The 10,864-nt window shown below is 40.6% G+C and overlaps 1 protein-coding gene across 1 annotated transcript; it reads right to left on the bottom strand.

Annotated features, from left to right (window-relative positions):
* Positions 1 to 6,667: 6,667 nt before the first annotated feature.
* On the bottom strand, positions 6,668 to 9,555 carry APOBEC4 (apolipoprotein B mRNA editing enzyme catalytic polypeptide like 4). The gene is given in 4 exon segments (XM_023549194.2): positions 6,668 to 8,249; positions 8,251 to 8,870; positions 8,873 to 9,228; positions 9,231 to 9,555. Coding segments are annotated over 4 exon segments (1,101 nt in total). The 5' UTR covers positions 9,316 to 9,555; the 3' UTR covers positions 6,668 to 8,209.
* Between the last annotated feature and the right edge of the window lie 1,309 nt (positions 9,556 to 10,864).

Raw genomic sequence — 10,864 nt, 5'->3', positions numbered from 1 at the left:
CGCGCCGGCCCCGCTCCTGCCTCCTCGGCTTCAGGCCCTTCTCTAGCCTCCCCCGCCGCCCCCGCGCTCCCGGGTAGCGCGCGCCGGGGAGGGAGCGGGCGCCAGGGAGGGAGCGGGCGAAGGAGGGAGCGGGCGCGCGGGAGGGAGCAGGCGCGCGGGAGGGAGCGCGCGCCAGGGAAGGAGCGGGTGCGCGGGCGCCAGGGAGGGAGCGCGCGCCAGGGAGGGAGCGGGCGCGGGAGGGAGCGGGCGAAGGAGGGAGCAGGCGCGCGGGAGGGAGCAGGCGCGCGGGAGGGAGCGCGCGCCAGGGAGGGAGCGGGTGCGCGGGCGCCAGGGAGGGAGCGCGCGCCAGGGAGGGAGCGGGCGCCAGGGAGGGAGCGGGCGCGCCGGAGGGAGCAAGCGCCAGGGAAGGGGCGCGCGCCAGGGAGGGAGCGCGCAGGACCCCACGCGCAGACGCGGACTCTCTGCAGGAAAGGGGTGGGGCCAGGAGAAGGGGCGGGGGCGGGATAAGAGGGAAGGCGGAAAGCCGTACCGGGGACAGAGGGGAGCGGCGATTGGTCGCCCGAGTGCATCACGTGGTGCCCAGGGGGTTCCCATAGAAACGCTTCTCTGCGGTCCAGCCTGGTGGCGGGGGGGGGGGGGTCCTAGGTTGGCGGCTATGGGCACCGGGGGCGGGTGGCTTTGGCTTTTGCTGCCGCTACCGCCGCCGCTGAGCAGTCATTGGAGTCCTGCGTAAGGTCCGGCTGGCCCCGACTTGCCAGTGCGGTGGGATGGACTGGTTGCCGGACCCAGCCCCCTGCAGCTGGCAGGAGTATGGGGCGGAGTGGTGCACGCCCGTGTGCCCAGCATCGTGCTAGTTGTCGAAGACATCGCTTCGGAACGCGCTCCACCCGGGGTGCATTCCCCAGCTGGGAGCCCTTTCCCCGAGGGTAGAACTACGCTGCAGGGCCAGTCAGAGGCTTCCAAGGACGGAGTCAAAAGGTCATATCTTATCTCTCAGTGCTGGTGACAGCATCGTGACGGGACCTGCAGAACCTAAACTCGGTATCATATCTATCGGGAGGGAGGGGAAGATGTCTGGGCAGGGCTGGAGTCAGGTGGCAAAACTGGGGTGAGCGTGTAGAATTTGGGGTAGGATCATTCATCATTGATATCTTAAAATAAGTGGTTGGAGCAAGAATGCTAGAGAAAGGTGGGGCGAGGTAGGCTCTGGTGCTGAAGGAAAACCAAATGTTTATGGATTAGTAGAAACCAGTCTTTAAGATTTGTATTTATGAATGACATGACTCCACTAGACCAGCTTCTTAATTATATTTGACATCCTAGTATCTGAGAGCATAAGAGGTAAAGCCACTAAGGACATGGTAGTTGTGCTGTGTATTACACTGAAGTACAAATTAATGGTAAGCCCAAATATTTGCAGAATACAATTAATTTGGACATTTCGTTGGACATTGCCCAGGTGGTTTCATATTTTCCTGCCATCCTATCAGTCCAGTTTAGTTCCACCTCTGGGAGAAGGCTGGCTGTTGCCCCTGTTGAGTACTCCAATCCTTGTTTTCCTGTGGTGTATTGAAAAGAGTCCTGGGCTTAGAATCAGAAGACCCTGGCTTGAGTCTTGGTTCTTTCACTCATCATCTGTTTGGTTGAGGCATGCCACTTAAAATTCTGAATCTCAGGTTCTTTATCGCTAAAATGGGGATAGTAATGATTACTTCACTAGATTGTTCTGAGGTTTAAATACACAAAAGTGTTTTGAAGCTCTAAAATTGTACATATATGTAAAATGCTTATTACCTGTACCATTGGCTTTGGCATTAGCCTTCTAGCTTAGTTAATGATATATCATGTTTTATCTTGCTCTTCGGAGAGATTGCAAGATTCTGGATGACAGAGACCTGTCTTATATTTATTTTGCATCTTCCTTTACCTGCAGAAGGTACTGAATAAATGTTTGATGAATGGATGAAGTGTGAAAGGCAGTACAGGTTGAGGATCACACTGAGAATAATGAATAAGTAAGAAGAGAAAGATGTCAAATTAAACCTTATGTCATATATATATACAGAGAGAGAAAGGACAAGGGAGGACAGGAGAGAGAGAAAGAGGGAGAGACAGACAGACACTCCTCAAGAATGGAATGCATCCTTTTTCCTTGGGAGGAAAAAGCAATGTGGCTTTTTTCTTTTCCCAATAAAATGCCCATTCTAGAAGACAGAATTTAGATGATAAAAGCGACATTTCCTTAAATTGACATTCAAATTACAAACTCCCCTAGAATTCTCTTAAAACAGCAAAGGAAAATTTTCTAGCTGTTGGTAATATTTATTTTAAAATGTCATATTTCAAAGTATCAGGTTATTACTATGTTGAATGGCATTATATAACTTAGAATGTAGATGTATTTAAATATTTTTTCTCAGTTTCAGTCTTTTGCTAACTTTAGTATGAGCTAAACAATATTCTTCTTGAGATGCTAAAGACTGTACTTTTTGTTCTTTTAAATCAAGATTTTTCTTAAAGAGAAAATTGCGCATTAAAAGCACTGTTGAACAAATGGGAACAAAGATTCAGGACCTAACTCATTCCTTTTCTTACGTTTCTATTCTTTTGTATTCTTATCTAGGAAATTTCTTTTTGTCTTATTTTAGAACTGGGAAAGACTCCCTTGATAGAAATCAATTTAAGAGAATAGTGAGAAGACTTTAAAAAATTGGGGATGCTCATGGGTGTAATTGTTTTGATTGCTCAGAATGTGTTGAATGTCTTAAATGTAATTAATTCTCAGCCCCAAAATGTGTATTACATTTCAGATGTCAAAAGGTCTTTTTCCAATGCAGTATTTTTTATTGTCTCACAATGATCTAAGTGCCTAGTATATCAGGCACTCAATAAATTTCTATCAAGTAAATTTATGATCTGACAAGTAACTTTAGGGATCGCATTTAGAGACTGAGTATTTTTGAGTGGATACGTTAATATTCCTCCCTATGCTCCGCTAGCTAATAGTTAAATAGTTATACAGCTTCAGGGAAACTGTTTTGGGGGAAGAAACTCATTCTTAATTATCTTTTAATTAAAAAATTATTATCTCAGTTACTTAATGTTAACCATAATAGTTAATTCATTTTAGGTACTAGGATTCTGCCTATTTTAGTATTTTAAATGAGTACTTACCCTGACATAAACTATTCATAAGGTTTTAAGACTTTTTCTTTTTTGTGCTTTAGATGAAGGTTTACAGAACAAACTAGTTTCTCTTTAAACCGTTAGTACACATATTGTTTTGTGACATTACTTACCAACCCCATGACGTGTCAACACTCTCCCTTCTAGACTTTGGACTCCCTATTCCCAGCTCTCCTGTCCCCTCTTGCCTTCCAGTCCTTGCCCCCGGGCTGGTGTGCCGCTTTGGTCTTGTTTGTTTTATGGGCCTGTCTAATCTTTGGCTGAAGGGTGAACCTCAGAAGTGACTTCAGTACTGAGTTAAAAGGGTGTCCGGGAGCCCTGCTCTCAGGGTTTCTCCAGTCTTTGTCAGGCCAGTAAGTCTGATCTTTTTTTTGTGAGTTAGAATTTTGTTCTACATTTTTGTACAGCTCTATCCAGGATCCCCTATTGTGATCTCTGTCAGAGCAGTCAGCGGTGGTAGCCGGGCACCATCTAGTTATACTGGGCTCAGCCTGGTAGAGGCTGTGGTAGTTGTGGTCCATTAGTCCTTTGGACTAATCTTTCCCTGTGTCTTTAGTTTTCTTCATTCTCCCTTGCTCCCAATGGAGTGAGACTAGTGGTGTATCTTAGATGGTCGCTGACAAGCTTTTAAGACCTCAGACGCCACTCACTAAAGTAGAATGTAGAACATTTTCTTTATAAACTATGTTATGCCAGTTGAGCTAGATGTTCCCCAAGACTGTGGTCCGAACAGCCCTCGACCTAGTAATTCGGTCCCTCAGGGAGTTTTGATGTGTCTGTGGAGCTTACATGATCTTGCCTCATACAAGTTGTGCTGGCTTCCCCCAGCATTGTGTACTGAAGACATTTTATTGTGCAAAATAACCTGGTTGGCCCAATAGGAAAGCAAGATTGAATCTGAGTTTTCTCAAGGTTTATGCTACATGCTGGCATGTAGCTCCTTTTTGTGTGATGATGCAAAGAACAAGGATCCTTTTAATTAAAAGGGATTTTGATAAAATTATAATAGGTCTTTCTTTTCACATTTTAAAAACCAAGTACTCTCCTACTATGTGCGTTTTCCCCCAGAATTGCCACTAAGTACTTAAAAAAACAAACCAAGACATTGAACCCTGCAAGCATGGCACTATTATTTTATTATTGGAAATGAAAATATACTCCATTTTAATCAAATATGTCAAATGTATATTATACATATAAAATAAAGGTAAAACTCAGCTCTGGTAATGATGATTTAATATCATTATTCCCTATTGACATTTCTGTAATATAAAGATCCTTATCGTATTACCCATAAACTGTATAATGGTTTAATTTACTCCTACTTCATGCTCAAATCAACTGTTTCTGTGCTGAAACAACCAACCTTCAAAATTTCAAGTTTTTTCTTATTATTTTTAGCGTTACATAAGTTTATGATTACTCACTGAAATAGATAGGGTGAAATATTTTTCAGTAGGGCCTTTTATTAGATAATAATACTTCGCAAAGATTTAAAAAACTATAAATCGTACTCTTGTCTCAGGATAAATAGTGCTGAATGAAAGAGTGAACATTGTTTTTGAAACATTGTTGTAAATGAGCCTTTTTTTCCATTTAATTTTATAATGGCCCTGAGGATATAGGAAACTCTGGTGGCATAGTGGTTAAGAGCTAAGGCTGCTAACCAAAAGGTCAGCAGTTTGAATCTGCCAGGCACTCCTTGGAAACTCTATCGGGCAGTTCTACTCTGTTCTATAGGTTTGCTATGAGTTGGAATCGACTTGATGGCAGTGGGTTTTTTGGTTTTGTTTATGAGGATATAAGGAGCCCTGGTGGCGTAGTGGTTAAAAGCTCAGCTGCTAAGCAAAAGGTTGGCAGTTTGAATCCACTAGCAGCCTTTGGAAACTCCACAGGGCGGTTTTACTCTCTCCTATAGGGTCTTTTTATAGGGTCACTATGAGTTGAAATTGACTTGACGGCAATGGGTTTTGGTTTAGTTTATGATGATTTAAAGGGAACCTATTGATTTAAAAAATATTTATTTATCCTTTATTCTTTCCCATTACTGGGATCGCTTATTAATAATAGTTGCTTTAAGGTTATATCAAACTATTTGAAATAATGATAATTTACATTTTCCTTTCTAATATTTATATTCATTTATTTTTCTTATTACATTAAGTGGAATCTTGAAAACGGTATTGAGAAATTGGGTGAAAGTAGGCTTCCATGCTTTGTTCCTGTTTCAATGGAAATATCTTTGGTATTTCACTAGTTGATATTATATTTATTATTGCTTTGTGATCTTTAGGAATGACTGCTTAGTTTATCAAATGCCTTTGTGAGTATCTAATGGTAAAAGTCATATCATTTTAAACTTTAAATTTATTAATGTAATGAATTATATAGTTTTCTACATTGAAACATTCCCACATTCCTAGCATACACTCTATTTGGTTTTTGAATGTTATTCTTTTAATTCCTTGCTGGATTTGATTAGCTTATATTTCATTTATATGGTTCGGAATCTATGTTTTTAAGTAAGATTGGTTCATAGTTTCATTTTTTTATCTGGTTTTGATATTGGGGTTAGTCTAGCTTTGTCAAATGAATTGGGAAGATTTACATGTTTTTCTTATGGTCTGGAATAGTTTCAAGTAATAGAAAGTTCCCATGCTACTTGTTCGTTGAACGTTACAGAATGTACCTGCAAAACTATCTGAGCTTGCTGATCTTTTTAGAGGTAGGTCTTTGGTCATCTTTATTTTCTATGGTTATTGATTTGTTCATTGGCTGAAAGTGATTTATATTTTCCTTATTTGGAGTTTCCACATGTGTGTTGGTGGTGATACTCTTTAATGTCACCATTGCCAGTTTGCTGAAGTGGGGTGGAACATTCCAACTTCTCCCCTCCCTGAATCTCTGGGCCAGCTTAACATGACCAGGAATCCGTTGGGTAGCAAGCAGGAGACTGAGCAATATGGGAAGAAAGACCTAGTTACTGCCCTGTAAGATCTCACTCTGTGGAACTGTTACTCAGCTATATGCCAAATTATAGCAAACAGAGCTGAAAGGAACCTTAAAGATGAGCTAGCTCACTTTTTCCCGTTTTACAGATAGAAAAACAGAGGTTACTTGACTACAGCCATATTTTCTTTATGCTCTCTTAATAGTCTCTAAGGCTTCAGTATATTGACCTGGTCTCAAGTGATCTTTCAGTAACTTTCCTCTCTTCCTAGCCTGAGTCTCCTCTAACCAGTACAAAAATTTAACTGCAAAAGGTACTTTGTTTCATAAAGTTCTGGCAACATTTCTCTCTTTGTTATATACCGTTGATATCCAGGTTCATATTTGAAGTCATCTTTGATTTCAGACTGTGTTTCTATCTACATCCTTTGTAGCCTGGCTGATGTTATGTTTTTTTTGACCACCTTGGAGATAGATTTCATGGCAACTAATGAGGTCTATTTTTAGCATGGTCAGAGATGCTGCATTTGCCATGTTGTGACCTTTTTTTTTTTTTTGACTTTATATTCTAATTTTAGATACACAGCTTCATGATCTAATAATAAACTACAGCACCTCTTTCAGTAATCATCACCGTATACCCACAATATGCTCATATTTGATTAATTCTATAAATTTGTAGACTGACAATAGAAATTTATTTTAATATTTTTATTCATGCTTATTTTAATCACGGCAGCAGCTTATATTCCTAGAACAATTTTTTCTTTTTCCTTTTTTTTTTTGGTGGGGGGATGGAGTATTATGTATTCTAAGTTTTTTCTTCTAATGGCAAAACTGTCTTATTAGCTTAGCATTACTTTTTTTTATATATATTAAAAAAATTTTTAATAGCAAGTTATAAATGTCCATTTTCTTACAGTGCATCTTTACATATTTCAAAGAGGGAAGTGAGACAGCAGATATGAATTAATACAGCATAAGCAAAGTACATTCATGTAAGTGCTCAGAGGGTTAGTTGGGACGATTTCCTGGGAGAATTTTGCTTTGAACAAGATTTGAAGAGAAGGTGCAGCTATGCACTGGTGAAGAGGAAGGGATCAGGAAAAAGGGAAGTACTACTTATAAATCACGCACTGGGGAGCAGAAGAAGGTGTAATGGCTGCTAGGAAAAGTAATAGATGCCCACGGCAGGATGGTTAAGCAGGCACTTGACTACTTTTCCTCAATTTCCTAAGGAGAAAACCAGAGAGGGGAGAGAGACAGAGCTTGCCCTATAGGAGCTTCCAGTCTCAGTGATGAGACAAGGCAACAAGAAGGTCAAGGAGGAGCCTTGAAAACTAGTAAGAGTGGCTTGGATCTTATAGGTATAAAATGGACGGAGCCCTTGAGTGTCTCCTGTATCATTCTGTTTCTATAATCTGCTCAGGAGGAAGAGGCCTGACCTGGAAAAGATCAAACTGAGTGGGTGGCTAGGTTTCAGAACCAATTTTGTAGCTCTATAATATCAATTAGCCGAAGAACCTTTCCCCACACAAAACTATTTTGAATCACTTTAGAAAAAATGGGCTGCCTAAAATCTTTTGTCCAGGATTAACAGTGAATAGAAAATCACTGGTTTGCTCTTGGAAACAACACTTAATGTCAGTAACTTCAGGCAGTTTTCCAACTTTACAGTAAATTTTTATACTGAAACCACTTTAGGAAGCTCTTTAGTCCCTGGGCTTTTTTAGTGGAAAGATGATGTGGGTAGACTAGAATGATGACATTACTTTTCTGCATCACAATATAAAAAATATATATATTAGCAAGGTACTAATGGCTCCATTTTGATACTGTCACTTTGAAAAGGGAAGGCGAGATATCAAGTTGCTTATGGAAACATTTTAGATCATGTTAAAAATAGCATCACGTTACGATAGCTGATATAGGAACTAATTGAGGCTTTGCGTTTAGTGCATTGATCTGTCTCCATCTTGGATCAGGCCTAAGGGAGAAAGTTTCTCGATTTTTGTTGGCTATGTAAGTAAGTTCTCTGATAATTGTTTGGTCCCAGGCTGTAGAGATGTAGATTTTATTTTCTCCCTCTCCTCTTCTTCTTTTCATCTGCCTCTGCTACTTGCAGATCGTTCTGTGATTTCCACTATCTCCGCTGGCTTTCAAGTGCGAGGTCTCCCGAGGTCCTTGGTTTCTTGGAATGACATTTGAGGTATATTTAAGTGCCTTACGACATTCCTGGGTTTAGATGGGCTTTGATTCACATGGATTGGAGGTAGGTCTCTGAAAGGCACCAGCACAAAAATGACAGGAATCCTGGGGCCTGGGGTCAGGCTGGATTGTATCTGTCCGCTTGTCACCGGAAATGATTGCCTGGGAAAGACATTGTTTACCAGATAGTTCTCTAAAGCTGACTGAACTCTTATGTTCTGATTCTCTTTTGTCTGGGGAGGAACATCAGTGAAATAAGACTTCACTCCTGTTATGACATTGATTTCATACGCGTTGTGCCTATCAGCCAGTGCTCTTCCAGGTAAAATGGGCTGGAAAATGGTTGATCCTGAGACACCACTCACAAAGTTGTTGAGGAGAGAATGCCAAATCCTGCCACTTATTGGACTCAAAGTGACCTGTGGCCCTAAGCTGGCCAGGCTCCGGAGAGCCTCACGGTTCCATGCTGAGGCAGGAAAGTCAGTCTCAGTATGATAGAGCTGAGAAAAGTAAACACTAAGGGTAGGGTAATGTCTGGGTACATCATCAGGAAAGTGTACATTTTGCTGAGGCAGCAGTGGTTAGCTTCGTTGCAAGGAGAGTTGTTGGCATATAGAACGATATGCCTGATGCTGTCGTTACTGTATAAGGCTGAGTCAAGATAACCTTTTGTTTCAAATAGCATTGATTCTGGATGAATATGGCTCCCAGTGCAATTGCTAGCATGGCCTTTTTGCACCAGGCTGCCAGAGGAAGTTTTTAGTTCAAAAAATACGAGGTGTTTTGTTTGAGGATACGTTGGCCCGTAAGGGAATCCAAAAATCTGATAAAATTCTGTGTAGGGAACTCTTCCTTCTTCACCTGTTCGAATATGGTAAGGACATTAGAACAATCTAGAGAGAAGCTAAGCCAGTAGTAAGGTTTTACTATTGTTCCATAGTTTGCTAGGTATTCCTCATATAAAGGCTCCATTTCTAGTTTTATTGTCTTCTAGCTGCAATAAAAAGAAAGGAAGAGGAATTATATATAAAACCATGCAGGAAAAACTAAAGACAGTACATTAACTTATTGTCATATCATCTTTCAAAGGAGGTAGCACAAAAACTACAGTAGCATCTTTGATTCTAAAAGAGAGTGATATCCATAGATCAGAAAGCTCAGGACTCATCTCTTTTTTTTTATTGAGACTCCTGGGGGTAGGGAGGAAACAGAAGAGAAAGGCATAACACAACTTTACCAGTTTCATAGGTTCCGAGGCAGTAGAGCAGATGGATTAAAGATGCAGGTTTTAGAAACAAACTCTCTTGTTTCAAATTTGAGCTCTGCCACTCACTAGCTGTATGACCTCAGGCAAGTTAAATTACTTAATGTCTGAGACCCTCAGCTTCCTCACGTATAAAGTGGGACCAGTAAGAGTACCTACTTCTTAGGATTGTCTTGAGGGTTGAATGGTTGAATAAATATGAAATGCTTTCCTGTGTACCTGACGCATAGTAAGGACTCAAATATTACCTCTTAGTAGTAGTAATAATACAAATCCCAGGGCGATCTAGATGATTCCAGTTTATGAAAATCCAAAGAAATAAGCATGAGTTTTACATTTTGTTCATAATGTTCTTCTTTTATCTCTTCTCTGAATACGATAGTGTCTAATATATTGTGTAGAGAGTTTGAGTGTGCTTGGATTTAAAATCAGCAATTCCTTAAAATAAGGCAATGATTTGGAGATGGTTAACCTTTTGGGAAGAGGGTCATGGGATCTGTTCTGCTTAATTGTAGAAACTTCTTATAGAGGCACCACTTGAGTATTCTTTGGGTCATGGATACTCATTAATTGATGTTTGAGTTTTATTTTCAATGGGTGGTCTTATGAGAGCATTTTTGAAACTTTTGTTGTTCATGTTAGTTGCTGCGGAGTTGATTCCGACCCATGGCGACCACATGGGTGAAGAGTAGAACTGCTCCACAGGGCTTTCAAGGCTGTGGCCTTTCAGATGAGATTGCCAGGCCTGTCTTCAGAGGCGCCTCTGGGGGGGTGGGGTTCAAACCATTAGCCTTTTGGCTGGTAGTTGAACACTTAAGCATTTGCCCCACCCAGGGACTCCTTTGAAACTTTGCTATTCTGGAAAGCAAAAATGGTTCTTTAGAATATTTAAAATCAATCCTTTCTGTGATACTGAATCCAGAAAATGGAGATCTTTAAGTTATGATCTTTCCTTTAAAAAAAATATTCCTTTGGTTATCATTGTTCCTAGGCAGCTCTGTAGAACATTATAAGATGGTTTTTAAAAACATTTAAAAATAACTTTTTATTGTACACGTTTTATTTGTTTATTGTGGAATATTGGAAAAATACTGATACATGAAGAACAAAATAAAAACCTGTACCGTGTTGTCCCCCCTTACATTCCCATCACTGTTAATATTCCCACCATGCTTTTTGCTATGTTGTGTATAAGATAAATGACATCATGTTTTATTTCTTTTTCACTTAGTATTATGTCACAAGCACTTCCCCATG

This window comes from Loxodonta africana, chromosome 25 (assembly GCF_030014295.1).
Source record: "Loxodonta africana isolate mLoxAfr1 chromosome 25, mLoxAfr1.hap2, whole genome shotgun sequence".
Lineage (NCBI taxonomy): Eukaryota > Metazoa > Chordata > Mammalia > Proboscidea > Elephantidae > Loxodonta > Loxodonta africana.
Note: the sequence above shows the minus strand (reverse complement) of the source record. Positions and strands in the feature narration are given on the sequence as shown.